Here is a 21,709-nt window from a genome sequence, read left to right on the forward strand (position 1 = left end):
CACACACACACACACACACACACACACACACACACACATTCAGTGACCATCAGAAACCTAAGGATCTAAACACCTGTTTGTGTGTGGTTGTGAGCAAGCATGTATATACAAGATTTCTCCAATAGAATATTTAATAGTGACTGTGGAGGACCACAGACTGTAGCCACATGGCCCGAGGCAGACATAAGGAAGACCAGAGCCAAAGACCACGAGAGGGACACCAAGCGCCGAGGCCCCCATGGGCACCAGTGTATGAAGAACCGCCCACCCAACCCCAGAGTGGACCACAGGAAAGAACCGGGAGAGCCACCCCCAGTGACCCCACACAGTAATCCCCTGGGGCCATCAGCGACGAGCTCACAAGTCCTGCCGACACCTGCAGTGCCAGAGTAGATCTGGGCATGGACACAGAGGCCCGGGCCCCCAGGAGCTCCACCCCCAAGCTGAGGACCGACAGAGCCAGAGGGCCCAAGCCCCACCAGGCAGCCACCAYGCCGAGCCCGCATACGCCCGAGCACCCAGCCCCAGACACCGAGAGCCGCCATCGCACCGGGGGGCAAAGGCACAAGCCTGATGATGTTGCTTGTCTGTGTTGGCTCATTCTTTTGAACAGTGGCTGTTTTGTTTCCCCTGCTGAGTGGGTCATTATGTTATGGCTGATCAAAATAGGTTTTGTAGTCATATAACACATGAGCTCTATAATGGAACATCACAGTCACGTAGAAGATTAATATTGCAGGTATTCTTTCCCAAAGGAAGAGTAAATTGATAGTTATGAGATTAATAGCAAGAAAAAAATTGTCTGTACAACCTTAGTTATATCAGGTATTTTTTTAAATATATGGAATGCTAAACAAACAAAACCTTCATTTCAAGTAGACCTCCAACTTGTAGCATTTCTTTTGAAGGCGTTCTTGCTGAGATAACAGACTTCAAACTGTTCTGACAGTCAAGGTTTGGATCACAGTGTGTACCAATCTGAGGTCTGATATACAGCATGTTCTCTACCAGACAGGTTGGTACAAATAAACCCATTCAGTTCCCAAACCATTCTCAGCAGCAAAGTGCTTCGAGAGTAGTTATCAAAAARTGAGACGTTACGAAAGAGATTGTATAAGAGTTATGCCATCGCGACAAACTAACACCAAAACTTATAGGTTGTACTTTTCCAGAACCAAATGTGGGTTAGGACACCAGAGTTTTACTCGCTAATTAATTTTAGGAACAGTTTGCCTGTAAGACGTTTTACAGGAAGGATTTAAGAGTGTTGAAGCAGATGCTTTTATCTTGTTTAAGAACACAGCAAGGGATAGCCAGGGAAAATATAATAGTGAATTCTTATTGAACTTCTTTTTTTTTGTGAAGATGCAGCAGTAAATTAAAATAAAAGAGACGCTGACTGATTCTGTGCTCTAATTTTATCCTCAAGAAAACCTGCCCATCTTTGTCAGCATCATTCAGTTCAAAGTAAAGACTGAATCATGATGTACCACCTTTTTTTTTTTGAGAAATATTTCAGAGGCAATAGAGGTTTAAATATCATGAGCAATATGTTTGAAACTGCTGGCAACATCAAAAATAAAACAAATTTGTCAAGGAAATTTGAGCTTTTCCTTCATATCTACAATGTGTACTTTATTTTTTCTCTATATTCAGTTCTACCACAGTAAAAATCATGTAAGCTCTACTTCAGTTTGCTGTGAAATGTAACATGAAATTTGTGTTGCAGAATAAAGTATGTTTCCCCCTGGAGTGCACACAGTCGTGTCACATTGCCTTGTTTGAGTTTTACCAAAGTGTTTTACTCCACTGTTTTTCTCACAGCATGAAACACTGAAATCTTACAGGTATCCTCAGTCGTTTGTCTTCTCTTGTCTTGTTATAGTTATTGTATGCATCAGTTCCTGCTACAGATACAAAAATGGCTGCTGTCAGGGAGGATGTATTGCTGTGGAAAAAGTGGACCATTTACTTAGTTAAAACTCAGCACATTTATACAAARAGTACTTTTTATCATTAAAATGCCTAAGTAAATGTGTAGTGATGTTTTGATACTGTATGTGTTACTATATTAAAAATCCAATGTGGGGACACTCTTCTACAGCCTGTGCGTCACAATYTGTTTGTAAAGTCAGGAGCTGCAGTTTTTAAAGCCTTCGCACAAAGTGTGCGAGGTATTGGGTGAGGTATGCAGGCTGGCATATTTCCCAAGTGTCTGTATTTAATGAGAGTGTAGGTCACTCCTTCATTCGAGTCAGTGTTTCTCTCCTTGTCCTTTGTCATCAGCAGTTCTGGGTCCTAGTGACTTTCTTTTATCTACCTACTAGATTAAAAACCTTGTTGTCAGCTGTCTGTATGGGATTTGTATGAACAAAGTGAAAACTTGCTAAATAGTTTTATTTTATTTTCTCTCCTCCCCCAGATACTGTATATATGCTTTTCACTGGGGTGTTGTCCTTGTCTGCTTGTGTTGCTCTCCTTATCACAAGGACGTAGCATGATGCAGATAATGACTCCGCTTTCTGCTTTTTTACAGTCTGTAATTGCTGCCTGTAAGAAAGAAAAAGGTTTACAAATGCATGCTTCTAGGACAACTCCATATATTTCTCACAATTAATACCTCTTTATTACCTTTTATTGTAGCAACTATGACTTGGAATAAAACCACTTATTTTATGACTTAATCAGGTGTTTAAACTCCTGGCTGTGCAGTGGGCTGATTAACAATCTGCTGTTTGTTTGATTAAGCTACGCTTTTGACTGACTGCTAGCTAATTAGCAAGACCATGATTATAATACAGTGCAGTGATATGATGCATTTCAGAAAGCTTTTTTCCTTTGCAGTTTAAAAAAAATCATCCCTCCTGGTTTGATGATTCAGGCCCGTCCGCTGAATGCTTGAATTTTCCTTGTTTATTGTGAAATAACAAAAGTTATCGCAAATCGAAACGGTCTGCCTCTTTGAACTTTACGTGGTTCTTATCTTTCTGTGTGCCTTCTCTGTTAGGTAAATAACAGTCACTGTGTTAGTCAAGGATATTTACTGAATCTCTTGATCTGCTTTGCTCTCAGCAACCAACATCTTTCTCCACTCTCTCTTTTTTATGTTTCTCTTGCTCTCCAATTCTATCTTGACCTCCCTAGAGTGGAGTTATGTGTATATATATCTTTCCCTCGGTGTAGTGCTCCATCTCTGCTCCCTGGTGACTCACACTGTCCTCTGGTGATGTACTGAGCTCCTTGGATTTGAGAAAGTCAGGATTTAAACGGCAGGAAATTCACAGAGGGCAAAAAGGATTGTCCCTGTCCTGCCACAGAACCAGATCTACTGCTATGCTGTAGGTTAGATGTAGACCACCAGCTGCAGTGCAGAATATGGGCTTGACTGGATGCACTTCAGTGTTTCGTAGAAAATGTAATTTTCCTGCAAATTTCATACTATCTCTATTTTTTTGATGGGTTGCGTGTTAAATTAGATTTTAAGTAGTTTTGTAAGTTGATCGTTAATAATACATGGTAAAGTTTGGGTGCCTGGTTTGGTTTCAGGTCGTATTTTATGTTCCATTAAATGTAAAAAATACAAGAAAAAAAAACCTAGGGTTGGGTGATTACCAGTATAAGGTATCCAAAATTAGGAGCAGTGTTATTTTGAATGTTGTAGGGATATACACCCTCTTATAACAAAATTATAAGGAAATTTATTTATCATGAGTTCTCATATTTTTAGGAAATATCTTCTTTATGCTAAATTGAATGACAAAACACAATAAGCTGAGCGTACTTAGTGACTTTAGTTTGATCTAATAATAAATGAGATCATTTATTTACAAAATCAAAACAAATCACTAATATACAGTACAGCTTATTGAATTTCCTATAAAAGTTTAACAACAAATTTTTAGGCTTAAATGTTATTAAACCATTTGTTTGCGGCACTTTTTAAAGGTTGGCAGGGCAGATTTAAGAGAAAGGAGGAAGAAGAGCATTAGTTTTTAAGACAGGTGGAACTGTTTATTCCACATCGAGGTGACCACTACAATGTCATCCTGCAAATTTAACTCTGGACATGACCAAATAATAATCATGTCTTTTTTAAAGCTTCTCTTTTGTTGCTATTCCTGCCTTTTTCATGACACAATACAACAAACTTTAAATCAGTTAATTACCAGAGTCATTATAATAATCTGTAGAACTCGTCCAGTGACATCAGATAAAAAAAATAATGTGCTGCTGCTACGAGATAATAACCGTGGTCATGAGACAGTTAATGCATGACCACAAGATAATTATTGCTGTCCGTTTTATTCAGACTGTTGATTATAAACACGGAGAAATTTTAATTAATTAAATTTTAATATAGGAATGAATGACATTTTTTAAGCTCTAAACAGGTTCCTTGTTCCAGGTTGGTGAAATTGGGCACTTTGGTTTTGGATGAGGGCAACGTTTCCAAATCTGTGGAGGGCTGTATTGCAGTGGCTCCTCTTTCACCCCCATGCCTTTGTTGCTGAAGGAGTCAGAGTTATGTCATGTTCAGGAACACAGTAAAAAAAAATCTGTTTCCGGAGACACTTAGGGTGTTAAGTGTCATCTTGTAAATACTAGTAGCCTACTATGAAAAATAAACATTTTAGATTGAACCATGGAGCTATATGGAGAAAGTGTGGTGAACCTTTGAGCAGCTGAACACAAAAGTGTATTCAAATATAATCTGACTGCACAACAATGTCTGTATCTCTTACAAAGAGACACTGCTCAAAATTATCTCGTGGCTATGAATTAAAATATTGTGGCCATGCATTAACTAACTCATGGCCACAAGTTATTATCTCATTGCCTCCCTGGATTGGCTCTGTAATATTCTGAAAGTCATGGTGTGATTAAAAACAAAAGTTTTCTTCAGGGATTTTCTATTTAAATTTAAGTCAAGGAAGCGTATTTTGTGTTCAACCTTAGTTTCACTGATTCTTCAATGCTGTGCCATAAATGGCTCTCTCTAATTGAATGTACTAATTCAGAACCAGTTTCGCTAGTATTTTGTTGTTAGGGCAAATTGGAAATTCAATCTGCTTTTGTAACCTGAGAATTAATGACATTTTCTGSCAATACCTGTAGCTGTGAATATGTTTTGCAAAATATTTCATTTAWAAACAGAAACATGTGATCAAAAATATCAGAATAATATATGGTGAATCTTGAAATTGGTTTACTGTGACACTTTGTCTTTAATATTCTTTTACATTTGATTATGTTCTTGAGGTAATAATGCATGTATCAAACTTTGTTCCAATCTTCATAGAAATAATGAGAATGGCGCAAAAACGTCAAGTTTGTTTTTCTCTTACACTTGCTAAAATGAAGGCTGAAATGTCAAGATGTAATATGATATGTTTCTGTCTGGAGCAAGTGATCCACRGACCAGCTGGCAGACTAATTCTGTCATTACTAGGCAGTGCCTTTAGTGTGGCTTAAAAAAAGAGGAAACACCACAGTAATGGAAAAGAATAAAAAAAAAAAAAAAACGAGGACAACATATCCAAACATTAAATGGTCTTCTGGTGTAATGTAGAGCTGATTCATGTTGGGGACTGGAGCCATGGAGAGGGCACGGTTTGATTCTGAGCACGTAAATGGCAACAAAGCTGATCTGCAGCAAATGCCCCAAAATCTCGCTGAGCCCTTTCGATTCCCAAAAAAAATCAAGAAGAAATGGTCGGATAACAAAGTCAGCACCAGTAAATGTGTTGTTTCATGCTGGCAAAGTGAAACTGCCCCTGGAGTCTTTCAGGGAACAGTGAAACTTGCCTCGCTCCATGAGTGTTTGGTTTCTATAATTGGAAACTGTCTTGTCAGTGGTGTTGTTGAACAGAGGCAAGTAGACAGACTTGACAAAAGATATCGCTGTTCTTGGTAAATCTTTTCTTTCTCGTGCACATTTCTTGTGAAACTTGGTGACTCATGGCTGGTGAGACAAAGAAAAGAAAGGCAATTTTTCATATGAGAAGGTATGTAACCATTTTCATATCAAATCTTGAACTTGCATAACGGTTATGAAAGGGGTAATCGAATTTGTGTCGCACTGTTTCTGTAGATGTTTTTAGCCTATAATTGTTCGACTGAGCACAGTGGAAGAAATTAGTCTTTTGTTTCCATTGAATGTGGATATAAATTTCCTTTTGTATCTGTGGCTGCTTTTGTCTCTTGCTTGTTATCTGAGCTACTGTTTTGCTCAAACATGACTGCTCTTATTTTCTTCAAGATAACAATAATGACAATAAGTACAACATGGACCACATTTTTAAAATCATGTCAGAATTACATTAGTTTTAATGGAATTCTGATCACATCATCACGCTATTAAGAAAAAATATCAAAATGTGTGTTTTAAACCATTTTTTGCCCTGTTGATTGAGAGTTAGGGAGAGGGTTGCACACCAGTTTCTTGGCCATGAGTCTGAGATACCAGATGCCAACTAAAGGTGTAACCCTGCCAGTTGGCTGCTGTGCTTAAGTGGCATTTTCATCCTTTCCCACTTTCTCCTTCTGTTATTTTTCATCCACATCTGTTTCCTGCTTGTTATTGGATGCGAAATTTCCTTTCCTATGGCAACAAGAGCAAAAAACCTTCAACGCTTTGCTTGATTTTTGCCTTTTACCGTGGAATTAAGACTAATATTGTATGATGATCTATAGCGTAAATGACGTTACTTGACCCTTTTGCTCGAAGACCAAAAGGAAGAATTGCTGCTGCCAGAATTTCCCAAATCGTTCTGTTCACATCTTTTTGTTTAAAGTAGACATATCATTCTTTTACACCCTTCCTTTTTTACATTTAAAGCATTTAAACTCCAKAAAACTGGACTTCATAGCTAAGTGGCCAGGAAGAAAGAAAGAAAATAAAGTTATTAATAGAAAAAAAAAAGCAGGACAAGAAAACAGTGTGTGGTGCAATCCCAGCATATCTGATCTCCCCGAGAAGACATTATGGTGGTGTCAAAGTCATACTGTGAGGCTATTTGTGTTGACACGGCCTGGGGAATGTGTCAGAAATACAGCAATGATGAATCATTCCAAATAAAAGCCAATTGTGTAGTTTAAAAAAAAAACAAGTTTCAGTTTTCCCGACAYTCACGGCTGGGTAAGGCAACTTATGAACCTCACAACTAAAGCACAATTTAGTGGTACAGGAAGATGGATTTAAATGTATTGAAATAGTTTCATCCTTACTCAGACATCAGATCAATTGAAGGGCTAAGTTATTAAAGTTTGTTTTTGTAGAAACCATCTAGATCCAAGAGACTAGATCAGTTTTCTGTATAAGTTCAAGGTATACCCCAAGAGGCTGGAAGCTATAAAAGAGAACTCTATAAAAGAACCACGTGATACCCATCAAATAATACAGTACAAAAAAAAGATGTCCAAGGGCAAAATACTTTCACAAGGTAGTGTAAAGATTGGAATGAAGTTATGAGACAGACCTGGCTGCTTGTCTCTTTTGGGGCTGCAAACAATATATGAAAGATGCAGTGTAATTTTAGATTTGGCTCCACTAAAACAAAAGAACAGACACTCGTACATATTTGTACACTGGGTGAGTCCCAGGCTATACTTGTTTAGTTTTGTAAAATTTTGAAGAAATTATTGTCTTTTGTTCTCCACCTCCTGAAATTACGAAGCACTGCTGCAGCCGGACTCTTCTCAAATACTGGCCGAGTAAGATTAGTTTGACTCTACAAGAGTGCAATAAAAATTATTATAAATTGCATTTTATTTTTTTTAGTCCAAACAGACAAACAAGTTCATTAAATTATCTGAGCAAGTGCTTTGATATCTATTAAAGCAACACCAGAGTATGTAAACCTCAAACTTGAAATCATTAGGCTTTCTTGGACTGTAACATTGATTAACTAGACTTTGTTTTCTTGAATGAATAAATTAAAACAATGCTGCTCAGAGGGAACAATTGATTTTTTTGGTAATGAATAAACAAGAGGCAATGTCTGTACATTTTTAGTCTGGTTAAAACCAGACCCCGTCCTTCACTTTGTTTCAGACAAGGGTCTGGACTTGATGCATAGAGAAGTGATTTTTGCAGGAGGCGTGGCCTCTGCTGAAGCATGTGTGTGTTGTCGCTGTGACGGAGGCTAAGCTAAGAAGTTAACCGGAAATCGCGTGTGCTGTAAACAACCCTACTGAGAGGAGAAATGTACCGAGCCGAACGAGACGACTGTAAATGAGAGCTGCTGCTTTGTCAGAAAAATTTAATTTAATTWGGAAGCCTTATCAACACGGACTGACTTCAATCACTTCCTCCACTGCCATTTGCTAAAATAACTAGCAGACACTGTGCAGAACATCGACGTCATTCTAAACTCCGCCTTCTGTTTGCTGATTGGCCCAGGTAAAATAAACTACAAGCAGACACTGCGCAGAAAATTGACGTTCTGTTCTCTGATTGGCCCGGCTAAAAATCTGCCAGCGAAATCATTCTCAATGGGAGAAATCCCAGACGGAGCAGAGAAGCAAAACTAGAATTGAGCAGAGCTGCATATAAGGCCAGGGCCAGGCTAGTACATTTTTGGCATTTTACATTTGTATTTTATCTGTTTATACAGTATGTTGAWGCATCCAACATGACTACTGATGCAATGCCAAAGTTAGACCACCACCATCACCACCAATTTAAAAAGGACAGATTTAATGATGCTTTATGCTCTACAAGAATAATAAAAAAATGTCTCCTAGGGCTGCGAGAAAGAGAATGACATCATTTTTTACTTGCAGCCCCGGCAGAGAATCTATTTTTATGAGGGATCTTGCAGCTGGTCCTCGACACATCACCTTGCCAGAACTTTTCTGTATTTTTATGTGTGATGGGTTAAATGAAGAGCACAAATTTTGTAATTGTATGGAAACATGATACCAATACAGTTGTCACATCACATCAGAACTTTTGTTTTGTGTGGTGTCGGACAAATATTGTGTGATTGGCCAGAAAGGTTAATGCTATTTGGGGGTGTCATTTAAACTTTGCTGTTGTGGTTGGCTGTTAGGACAGATTGCACAAATGCCTTTCAAGGAAGTTATTTTTTTGTCGATAGACTTCTAAAGTACATTTGACATTATAATTTTATGTTTTACTGCTATGTTTTCATCGTATTAACCTCACAGTTCCTTTAATTAAAAACACGCATGAAGGGCATTGTTAAATATTTCATGTTTTCCAAGTTGGCCGTGGGACGAGTCAAACCTGACAGGTTCGCCTCTTAATGGGTGACACCTTTTTCTGTTTCTAAGTGGCCTCTGATCTCTGCCATCTGTTAGGAGTAATTAAAGCGTTATGAGGTCCACTCCACAGTTGTCCGTTGCCAGCTTCACACTGCACTAACGAGGCCTGCCTAAATCATTAGCCTTTTTTGGATCCTTCTAAAATGGGTAAACAAAAGTAAATATCCCACTTTTTCCTTTAACCAGTAAGATGTGCATTTGAAGAGATGACATGAGAAACTCTACTGTACTTTGTTCTGTTCCACGTGGTTTTAAAATCTTAACAGATAACACTAAAAGTTCAATATCCTTCTTTTTGGATTATATCTAAATTCAAACAAAGGCCAAATAGCTACTGAGATCAATACACTTGAGTTATTTCTTATTGGGTGGCTTATTCAGATGCAACTGTGGATTACACTCCTGTGATGTCGAACAGATTTGTTTACAATAAAAGATGCAAACTCAGTTCCTGATTTAATTGTTGGCCTACATAAACAGGCAGCTTTTCCACCCCCTGGTGACTCCAGCTGTCTTTCACCGTTTTGTTTATCATGTGACGCCCACAGTGTTTGTTGATAGACAGTTTTGATGAATTGACTTTGGTACAAGAGGTGCACTTTGAAATGAAGGGTGTGCGAGTAGTATCAACCCAAAGATACATCTGCAGTGTTGCCACAGTAAGCACTGCTATAGTAGCTGTTTTAAAAAAAATATGGGTGCCATCACTATGACTCTAATCAGTGTAAGATGCTTTCATAGTGACTTTGATCGAATGAAATCACTTCAGGGATTGTTATGCATATTTTACTGTAATGACTTTACAACCTAGGATGTTGCAGGGGTAAAATACTATATATATATATATATTTTTTTTCCTCAGTACTAGTAGAAGAATTATAATACCCCAGATTGCTTGTTTGTTTGCAGGGAAACATCCGTGAATTTAATGGGGAGGTCCTTTGCGGAATCATTTCTCAATTAAAATCAATAAGCTGCTTTTTAGATCTCATTTCAGCACGCTTTATTGAAAACATTTTTATAGCTTTACTCAAGAGGGRTTGCCTAACCCTGTAACTTATCCTCTTCAGGTGTGGATCTTATTTAAAACTGCCATTCATCGTCTAAAAGAAAAACAACCCGGATGCCTTTATACTAGATTCTCAGTCATCTAGTAAATGGAAAATCCATTTATATGTTTTTAAAAACCGAACAACAACTTCAAGTGTGAAATGTGTTGTATTTTTTTAAGATGCAAGCAATTGCGTCATAAATGATAGTAGCTGTGCCATGTTCTCATAAAGAAACAATGTGCACTGTGTATTTTAAATGGCTTTGGAATCACTTTTAGGTGTGTATCATAAGAGGAGGAAAAAGAGACTAATATTAGGTCAATTTTGAACCCTGCTGAGTTGGACATAGTGAAAATCAGATTATAGACAGATGGTCACGAACCTGCAGGCGTCCCTCTCCTGGGTCAAATTAAAATGCATTTCCGTGGGCAGAAGGGAAATTGTAAATTGGAAAGTGCAGTCATTGTTGACTCTGTGACTGGGGTTAGGTGTTGGTGACGTGACCTGTGTGTTTTTAAACTGAGGTTGTATTTACTGGCTAAACATGAAGTTAAATTAATAATTATGACACAGGAGACTTGTGACAGACAACAAGGAGCTTCTTCTGGGCTTGGACAAATCCCAGTCAGTCTGTGTCATAAAACTTAAGTAAATAGCAATCGTCAACTGCAGCTAAGTGAACAAATTTTATGTGTTTGTATGAAAGTGCGCACACTCTCTGCTCTGCAGGGGTGTTTGTTACTGTGTGATCCAGGTCAGTCCGGCAAGTCTACAGGTTGGATTCGCCCTCCAAACTCTGTCCTCCAGAGCCAGTGTTTACGTTAACATGGATAGAAATAGCAGAAMRTCCATTGTACAACCGTATATATGAGACCCTGAGTCAGACCCAGAGGCAAAGTCTTGGCCGCAGCTTCCCCCCCCCCTCCTGTGTCGGAGCTCTGCGCTCACTCTGCATGCTGTTACCAGTGCAGGTAATAGGAGCAGCAGCGGTCAAAATACCTGAGAAACTCGAACAAATAGGCTAAAGCTAAACAATAGAAGTACATGAGAAAACATGTTCATAACGAACGAAAATAAATAAACTGTTTGTGTCCATGCCCGTCTCGATCCCTGATCGACTGCTCTCTGGTCCAACACTCTACCCATTGCCCTATTGGCAGGCTTGTTGTGAAATGAGCTGCGTATTGCACAACAACAACTGTGACGGCTTTTAATACTGAGGAGGAGGAGCCTCACCTGGGGGTTGCTGGGTAAGGGGCTGAACGCAGGTTCCGGTGGGTTGTTGTACGGCTTGTGACATCACAAAATGTAGGAAGTATAAAACTTGTCATTAATATACATTAAAAATACATTTACTTACAGTAAAAATGTCCCTGGGTGCATTTTTTTGGTCCTAGGACAGTTTTTTAAGAAGTACATACCCAAAGTTGAGTAAAAAAACTTTAAAAAGTAAATTTTGCATAATAGGTCCCCTTTAATCAGTGATCTTATTTACATCTAATATTAGACAAATTTGTAATTGGCAGGTCAGGCTTTTTAAAGATCGGTGATTGGCCAGAAAACTGAAATCAGTGTACCCCAAATTAAAATGTATTATTTAACCCATGCAAGAAGTTTAAGTCCTAAAGTGACTTGAAATAAGACTCAATAGGTTTTAATCTCTGAACTGTACTGCACTATTTTTTCCTACCAATTGGAATAAATCACACATTCATTATATTTTCTAATGAACTGTACAAATCTGAAAATATCTACTGTAACATGACTGCCAAAAAATAATAAATAAATACTCTGAACAGCTAATAAATACACTGAGGTGGTAAAGAAGAGAACAGATTGGATGTGGATCTGTCCGTGTTGTAGCTGTGGTCTTTTGGCTCTTAGAAGCAGAAGGTGGGCCAACTATCCAGTCATCCAATCAGATGTCATGGGCATACAACCAAATCCCCAGCCAAGAGGCAAGCACAAACAACAGGCATCCACCCACCCAACCAAACATAAGCAAGCTACAACTCAGGTGAAATCATCATCTGTGAAGCACCTGAGCCTCCAGTAAGTCACTCAGATTGCATTCTCCTTTGTTCTTGTACAGGATTTTTTAAAATGTCTTTTTAGTCAGGGCAAAATTACATAAAGCACCCTACCTGATGAGTCACATTTGTACTTTCTTTGCCAGCCCTGCAGCAACCTTGTAGCATTCAGGAACCATGCACGTCAGGGAATTTCTTGAACGTAATGGCCTGAGTTTATAACAATGAAATGTTGCTTGATAACCCCCGCCCCCCAAATATATACTTTTGAACAGAACAGGTGAATAGCAGTTGTAGCAACAAGAAGGCATGCCTTTCCAAGTATATCAAGTGCAGGGCAAAGTTGAAGAAATAATTACTACAGATTCACTTGTTGACAAACTGAAAGTGCCTTCCTTGGGCTTTTCGTGATCTGAAGCTTAACCACCACTTAGTACTTTCAGTGAATCAATGTAAATTTGATTACTGTGTTTAATATGATCACCCCCACAGCTAAAAGAAATGAAATTAGGAATCAGTCAAACGTTAGTGTGTGGGAGATGTCTGTAGAAACGGCAATCACAAAAATGGGCTAGAGGCAGATTATATGAATAAGTTATGAGGATGCTAAAAGTTGCATGTTGTATACAAAAATACTAATAGGCTAAATATCAGAGGGGCAGAGGACAGACCAATGGAAAATACAGTGAGTGCTCATTTCAAGTTTTAAGTGACTCTTCAGTTACAAGAATAGAGGAAAAGAACTGGTTAAGATTAGGCAAAAATCTAGTTTGTTTGGAAGGATCACTTGATTTTTTAAATTATTTTTATAAAACCTCTATTTTGCTTCTGTTGTCTTTTTGAAGATACATTACATATATATCCAAAGCTTGGTTTTATATGTAAATTTGTGTCTTAAAGTAAAAGCCAAACAAAGAAAACCATTTCCTCTCTGTCGTTTCTGACGTTAGCAACTTCCTCCCCAGTTTTTAATAACTTTGAAAAGACTTTTCACTTTGGGATTTTGACTCTCAAATGAAGTATTCTGACAGAGGATGACTCTCCACATTTCTCTGAGTAGTTTACCACTCAGACATCTCTAGAGAAAGAATGGTATGCTAAGTGGTACAGCATGGTCACTCGGGGACGAGGTCAAATGAAATGGCTCTTAATAAATCTGGGTTCGAGAGAGTCTCTGGACCACAGGAGGTATTAAAGTAAAGACCTGTACATGCTCTGGCCACTGACTGAATAATATTATTTTATACCTCTTTCTGGTCAGCTGATTGGTCAGCCTGAGGCAGCTTTACAAGTTTAAGGTATGTGACAATAATGGCTTAACCAGTGTGTTTAAGTGACTGTAGTTGATTTGTAGACATTGGTTACTTCCCTGGATGCAATGTTCTGACAGAAAGCTCTCCACATGCAAGATCTTTGCCATTCATGTATGAGGGAGAAAGGTAGAGTGCTAGTTTTCTCAGCATGCCATAACAATTCACATTACGATGATTTGTGCACAACAGCGAATGGATCAACGTAGCGGGAAATGTAACTTTTTCATCACATTCATCACACTCCATTGAAAAGCATAGCTGTTATCAATTCAAGAAAAACACAAGTTGAGAAATGGCAGCACCACCCGTGACGAGCATGTTGCATTGTTGCACATAAAAGGTGACGAATGTTGGCATTGGAAAATATGCCTAAATTGTATAGTCAGACTGAGTGCGGAAGCTCTGGCTGCAGGGCAAGTTCTTTTGAACAGTTTACTCTTGTTCATTTGGCAGAGAAGCTGTCAAACTAAAGGTGCATCAGCAAATTGTTGTAGTGAGAACCATTGAGTTGGGAAGTTTGGACAGCTGTCTTATTGACTTTTTAATGGTACAAGGTGTTTGATTTCCTACCAGATGGTCCCAGATCATATTAACCCACACCTGGAGGGCATACCTGTCTGTTAACGTTACTGCTGATGTTCAGACTTGAACCGAAAGGATTTCATGAGAAATGTCACAGAAAACACAAGTGTGATATTCAGACATTGGACTGCCTTTTTCAGATATCACTGGTAATGATTTACTAATTGATTCTCAGGTGACACAAATTGGCTGATTTTCAGCATGATGAGCCTTTCATCACAAAAACAAATATACGTTTCTGTTTTATACTTTAAACTACAACCAGTTTCTTTTCTCTGGGTTGCATACCTGCTTTTATTGTGAACTTTCTAACTTTTCAGAGAAGCTGTGAAGAAAAAAAAAAGGAGATAAATAAAACATTTGACCTATTCCAGTTTTCTTATAATTTAACTTTCTTGTTACGAGTTGATGAGAAAATCAATACTCCTCATGTTTCTCTGCTTAATATGAAGTTACTGAGGGAATCATTAACATTGAACACAGCGAGCCTGGCAAAAGTCTATTTGTAGACAGCCTATTTGTGAGGCTTGTTATCCCTCAGGAAATTCAGTGCTATCCAGTTTACGGTCTTTTCACCAATTATTTCTGTTGCCCGTCTATGAAAGGCCAAGGCGGACTGTAATGTGTCTGCTCCTGTCTGTGTGTGAGGGTTTGTCTATTATTAAATTATTAAATTATTCATTTAGAAAGTAATCATCATCTACAACTGAAGATTGGAGTCAATCCAATTCAAAATGGGCCACCTCTAATTGACCCTATCAAACACAGAAATGGTTATGACTCAGTAAATTTTACAGATATTAAGCTAAAATTTGGTGTGGTAGTTGAGTCATTTCTATCGCATACTCCAAATGTGGCATCTTATGCATGAAGTCAGGCACGACTCGTTATTTTTWAATAAATTGTTAGATGATCTCTTCATACGTTGAATGGGCCTCATGCAAGAACCGTTCGTACGCACAGATTTGTTCTTAAGTTGTGCGTACGAGTGATTTAGGAGAATTTGTGGCATTCAACAATTTTCTCGTATTCTAAGATTTTTTTTTCAGATACAAACAAAATTCACGAGTGGTCCAGACCTGTCGTATATTTTACGAGCAGTCAGTCTGCTGTTATCCAGACAGATTTTTCTCAGTAATAACGTTGAAAATAAATCACACTCCATAATTATGTTGACAATAGGTTATTCTGTTTGAACTGGAATTAGATTTTAAATGTAACTAACGACATAAATTGATTAGATTAAATTAAATAGTCTTTTAATGCTGTTGTATGACACTACAATATTAATAAGATCTCAAACTAAAGACCAACTTAAATTATGCATTAATTGAAGTTTGGAGACATTTTGAAATGCATCTTTTCAGAACCGCAGCTGACATTTGCGACGGTCGGTAGGGGGGAGACGGCCAGGCGGGGGGTGGGGTAGCGGTGAGCGACCGCTCTTCCTCTGAATAAATGTAAACACAGTAACACAGTTGGTTACACTTAAATTAAAAATATTTGACCAAGGAAAAACCGGAGCTGGACTAGAGAGAGATGAATATGATTTAGATTTTTTATTTCTGTGACTGTATACGACCCACAGGAGACACGACATTAACAGTAGTAGTTATTTCATTCCATTCTTTGGCTTTGGCTGGGCCTTTAATTCCACGACTGACGCTGCTAAAAAGGACGGATTTTCTTTTCTCAATCTCGGAGAGCAGGACTTTATTATCCGAACTTGTAAAGTTTTTTTTTTTAACTTCGCTGTCATTTTCATAAATGGACACTTCCTGGTATCTGAGGCAGGAAACACAGCCTTATATGGTGCTTTTGGGGTGGTAATTATGTAAATAGCCTCTCCTCGTGCACGAGCAGCTGGATACGAACAGGTGGAATTCATCATGTTGACGCAGCTCATTTACACACCACACTTTTCCTGAATATAGAAGAGTTTGTTGAATCTGACGTGGCATGTTCGTACGAACCCTTCGTATGAACAAAAGAGAAATTTAGGATAAGAATATGAACATGTTCTTGCATGAGGCCCATTGTTACAAGTTTTAATTTCCTGTTTGTCTTTAGAGCATCTTCCAGAATCTATATTTCATTATCAATTTACGTATATTATCATATTTCACACTAAAACTTCAGAGTGTTTTCCTGACTGTTTTTTGTGTAAATCTGGACCTCAGCTGGTACAAGCAGAGATGAGTCTGCGGTTGCTGATGGCTAGCGTACATGTGAGAGAGGCGACGTCACGTGCAGGAAGTCACACAACATAATTCTGCCTAAAGGGAACAAAAGAGGAGTGAGGAGAGTCAACTGCAGAGAGGACAAAGAGCGTCACTCCTCCCCACCCACCCACCTATCCTCCCTTCACACTACTGTACACTCGGTCACGGTCATACAGTCAAATCTGCCGGGGCCACAGGAGCAGGAGGGCGCTTGTTGGGAGGGAAACCTAAATGAAGAACAGAGTAGATGAGCAGTGGGAGGTGGAGTGGATGCTGCTGCTTTCTAAGGAGTCAAAGGCTGCAGCTGATCCTGCAATGCTCTCTGGAAAAACAAAGAGCAGGAACCTTGTATCTATAGGCGTCACACGAGGATGTAAAGCTAGCTGCAGTGGGCATGTGTGGCTTTATACCGCATATCTGATATATTATCATGCACCGACTCCAGCATCCTTGAAGAGTTAACGCTGATGAACATCACTATATCATATTTCTGCCTCAGGAGGAACACAATGATCTAAATTGGGTGGAAGAAAACCTATTTTCTCCTAGACATCCCTGTTGGCTCATTCATTTTGTGGATTATCCTCTCATGGCAGCCGGCGTAACTCACACTATTAGCTACCACTCGGCCCCCTCCTCCCAAAACCCGTTCACACACACACACTTCATGGCCTAGTCCCGTTTATCTTCCTCTTGTGAACTAAATATCACAGATAGACTTGGTTTATTCACAAATCATTAAAAAAAACACACAAGTCTGTTCAAGTTTGTCATGGGAACACTTGCTGTCAGAAGTTTTAAACAGAAAAGCACTCAGAGTCATACTGTGCATCAACATCTTGTTTACACAAATGTACCCATGAAAAGGAACAAAACAATTCAAAAGCTTGTTTTGTATACAAAAATATAAAACAATACAGTCATTTATTAAAGACACATGTTGCCTTTCATACTATATGCTACAGATTTGAATAAGATAATCTTGAGAAGTGATGGAGTTTTAGGTGAAATCTTGAAAATAATTTTATTCATGATCGCATTCAATATTGAAACATCTTGTGTGATCTGTTAGGGTCATGAAGTTATGTAGAACAGCAGGAGTGTGTCTCGATCATATGATTGTGTGAGCTAATGTAGTAATCAGAACGGGCAAGCTTCTGGATTTAGCAGTGTTGTACATATTGGCAAACAAGCAAACAATAAGGGCTGATTATGTAAAAATCTTTAAAAACTATTAACAATAATATTAATGAAGATATTAATATATTGGAGTGTGTATAAGCTATTTAATAAATCTAAAATAATGTCAGAAAGTGTGTTATAAATGTACTAACAGAAGAGAAACTGGAAAACGTGTCTCATGTCACAAATAAGCAGATTTTCCTTTACATATATCATCTAGCTGTTTTACATGATGAATGAAATTAGCATAACTGACAATTATATTAAACGATTGTAAAAAGATTAGAAAGAATTTGTGCCACAGATCCAGTTGGCGTATCAAATAGTTGCTTTAGTTGCCCTGTTTGCATGCAATTTTTGTCCAGAGGATGAGATAGGCGCGGCTCCCTCCAGTAGTATTTAACCCTATGGTGCTCGTTGTATGTGTTGGGGATGACTCTCAGCTGCTGTTCTTCCACATTTCAGATCAATGTCATTTATCAGTTGTAGCTGTACATTCAAATACTTTCTGAAAATTCATCCATTGGACAGAGTAGAGTTTAATAGTTAATAGAAAAGTTTGAAATTAGGCAAGTTAGGCAATACTTGACAACACATTTCTGCTTTGCTTCTCAGCTGCAATTATAATTCATTTTCACCACACATTTGTGAAAAATGTGTAACATTTTTTCCAAGTGTTAAAAAGGAGATGCTATTTTTTTAACCTGTAATTTCAATTAGCATGATCCCCCAGATTGCCATTAACAATGTATGCTGTTTTATTAAAACATTTTTATGTTTAAAGCAATTAAAGTGAAAGATATAAAGCAGTAAATTATAACATTTTAAAAATACTTTACACTGTATGTCTGTTAGTCCTTTTATGACTCTTTGATGAGATGAGTAGAAATTAAACTGTGCCTCATTTTTCACATTTATCTCTTTTTCCATGTTCATCACTTGGTCGTTCAGGCTTCCAATCGGCTCTCTGTTGTGACAGCGTTGCCTGGAATCTGCTGATGGGAAGTGTTTTGTTTCAGTTGGTGTGAAAATATAAGGCACACCTCTTTGTTGATGTGCAAACTACTAATTGGTTCATTTGGAAAATATTTTGACTTATTTGTAACTAAAAGCAGAAACATTCAGGTATTGTAACGGCTCAAATAACCTTCATTTACATTGCCTTAGACAGTGATCTGTTTAAGATTCTTATTATTTGTATGTAGTAATGTTAGTTGTTTTAAGATGAGACCTTTGTTTTTTATTCAAACCCTTTTTTTGTCTTGCCTCATCTCTCTGCATTTTCTTTGAAAACATTCTTTTATATTATTCAGTTACATGCAAAATATCAGGCCAGAAAAATCACAACTCCTGCARTGAGATAACTTAATAATAAACCTGAGCATTAAAATTCTTTGGTTTGCGTCTTTTATTGTGCTATCCTGGAAAGGTCAGCTGAGATTCAGTCTTGCTCACTCTTCAGATTCAAATAGCAGCGTGTCTCATTTTTACCTCCTGGTGCAATGAGGCCACACTCGGTGCTGATTGGCTCTGAGTTTGGAAACAACGTTTGTGCTTTCTTTTCCTGCTTATAGCAGAAGGTCCACTTACCAGAGGTCCACTTACCACTTTAGTATGGTCCAGGCACAGTTACAATCAGTTAGAAGCTAAAAATGTGACATCTTGAAATCTATGCATCAAAGTGTTTTTCTTTATGTTGCAGCAGCCACTTTAAAACTGCAAATAAAACATTTCACTTACCGTATTTTTCGGACTATAAGCCGCACCGGACTATAAGCCTCACCCGCCATTTTTAAAAAAAAAAATCCGTGAACATTAACGTATAAGCCGCACCCCCAACATAAAAAAAAAAAGTACACCCAAATTTGCCGTCAAAAAAGTGAATTCAACATCAAAACATAAAAAGCAAACCTTTAGGAATTAAAGTTCGGAGGAATATGGTTCATATAATTGACCTTATTTTGGTAGTTTTCTTTAACAGTTTCTGGTCCAACAAAAAGTCTCATTCATCGTCCTCCGGCACACTGAAACTATCGAAGTCCTCCTCTTCAGTGTCGGAGTTAAACAAGCTGAGAAAAGCTGCGTCACACAGCGGTATCTGTTCTTGTTGCTTTCTGTGTCGCTGTCCTCCTGGGGTAATGCTGGCTCTGAAGCTGTGGTGGGATAGCCCTCCCGCTCCAGCATACGTCACTGCATGGGATTCCTTCCCCGGGGAGTGCAATGAGGAAAACAAAAGTCCGCGGCTCTTCACTCGACGTTTATCCACAAACTGGTCCTGGATTAAGCTCCAAAGTTTTTATCAGTAAGATTCCACCGTGAAAAATGTCTGTTTTATCCCCCTTTAAAATGTCTGTTTTATCCCCTTTTATGAGTTTTTGGCCATTGACTATCTTTAAATCACTGCTTCCTGTTACACCAGTCGGCTCTGGAAGCGATCGCTTTTTTCTTTTTTTCTTTCTTTTTTTGAAGCGAGTGGTTGAAGCAAATGGAGCATAAGAGCCCCCTGGTGGCTGAAGAAAAAAATTCATGTATAAGCCGCACCGGTCTATAAGCCGCATGGGTCAAAGTTCAGGAAAAAAGTCGAGGCTTATAGTCCGAAAAATACGGTAAATAAAAATGAAATTCAGCTTGTCTATTGATTTTTATAAAGGGTGTGTGGCGGGGAGATTATGCAAAGTCAACTTATTTATTTTATTTTAGCTTTATGTCATGTTATGTCATTCCCTCATTAAAAACAGAGTGATGCTTTGACTCATTCATGCATGTTTCAGAAATCCTTGAATCTCCTGTAGCCATGTGGAGCTGCCTAAACACTTGCTGGTACAAAGCACCGCCTATTTGTACAAAGCTCCTCCCTCCCCACAGAGCCCCCCCTCCCTCAAAGCATTGTTTTGTAGATGTGCTGAAGTGGGAGTGTCTGAAATGGTAGGAGTTTCTTAAAGAGACAGAGGCCTATTTCAAGTCAAATGTATTTTTGTTGTATAAAGCATTTTCATAACAAATGAAGGTAACATATTTACTTGGTTGTAGTATAAAATTGAACTACATGCCTGGAAAATAAACAATATCCCCCTTTAATTGGAGACAGTGGTTTTGCTAATGTCATCTGTGCTCTAGTTGTTTCCATAAACTGGCAAGTCCAAAACATCACTGAATTATTTACTTTTTTATTTATTTTTTTAATTTTTTGTCTCTCCGGGGGAAGCTGTGTTTGGTCTGATAACTTTTTGATGTTGCCATAGGCAATTCCCATTTTGAGGATTGCTTTAGCCTAGCAGCTAAAGGTGGCAGTAGTTATTATTTGTGCAGTAAACCTTATTTCCTGTCAGAAATGTCAGCTGGTAAGATAAAAAACTAAATGGCTCAGATTTCAGAGATTAAGAAGAGATTAGCATAAAAACTAACACATATGCAAATTTCTAAACCACAAAAGCTCCTATTTATTGTTTTTATTAACTAAAAATGTCTGTTATGTTGATCTGGCTTTCTATTTACAGGTTTTTAAGTAATCCTCTGAATCAGATGGACTTTGTAGTGCATTTTCAATCCATAGAGATAATGGTGTGCATTTTATTGTTTAAAGGATTAACTAAACTTGGCCTTGTAGCAGTAAAATATTCTAAATAAAACCCTTTTTTGTTACTTACCAAATGACCTTTAACTCAAACAATTCGATTTATGGTACTGCTGCCCTTTTTAATCTGCTCTTATGTAAACCACATCCTCCTTCACTTTTGCATTACATCTGCAAACTGAGTTCATTGTTTTGAATTTTTGCTCAGTGAGTGTATTAACCAGTTGTGTGAATTACCATGAGTAGTGAAACATAATTGTTTTTTGGAAGCTGATCAGTACTGACGGGCTATTGATTATTTTAACTGAGTGTCATTACAAACACAATACCWGTTACATCACAACAGAGACGATGATTTTGTCGGGCAGGTATTCCCTACTATGTGGGCACAACTTTTGGCATACACATCCACTTGTGGGGATCAACTGGTACTTATGGGGACCTAAGCCAAGTCCCTATGGGGGGT

The 21,709-nt window shown here is 38.2% G+C and overlaps 1 protein-coding gene across 1 annotated transcript in view; it reads left to right on the plus strand.

The window, feature by feature from the left end:
• LOC106513734 (cAMP-specific 3',5'-cyclic phosphodiesterase 4D) overlaps nt 1-18,831 on the plus strand; it is a 73,487-nt gene extending 54,656 nt beyond the window's left edge. Inside the window, exon 4 of the mRNA XM_014002703.1 lies at nt 18,621-18,831. Within this exon, the coding sequence (XP_013858157.1) occupies nt 18,621-18,645 (25 nt within the window). The 3' untranslated portion in view covers nt 18,646-18,831. The remainder of the gene's footprint in view (nt 1-18,620) is intronic.
• The last annotated feature ends 2,878 nt before the right edge of the window (nt 18,832-21,709 follow it).

The sequence above is a fragment of the Austrofundulus limnaeus genome, unplaced genomic scaffold (genome assembly GCF_001266775.1).
Source record: "Austrofundulus limnaeus strain Quisiro unplaced genomic scaffold, Austrofundulus_limnaeus-1.0 Scaffold14, whole genome shotgun sequence".
NCBI classification, from domain to species: Eukaryota; Metazoa; Chordata; class Actinopteri; order Cyprinodontiformes; family Rivulidae; genus Austrofundulus; species Austrofundulus limnaeus.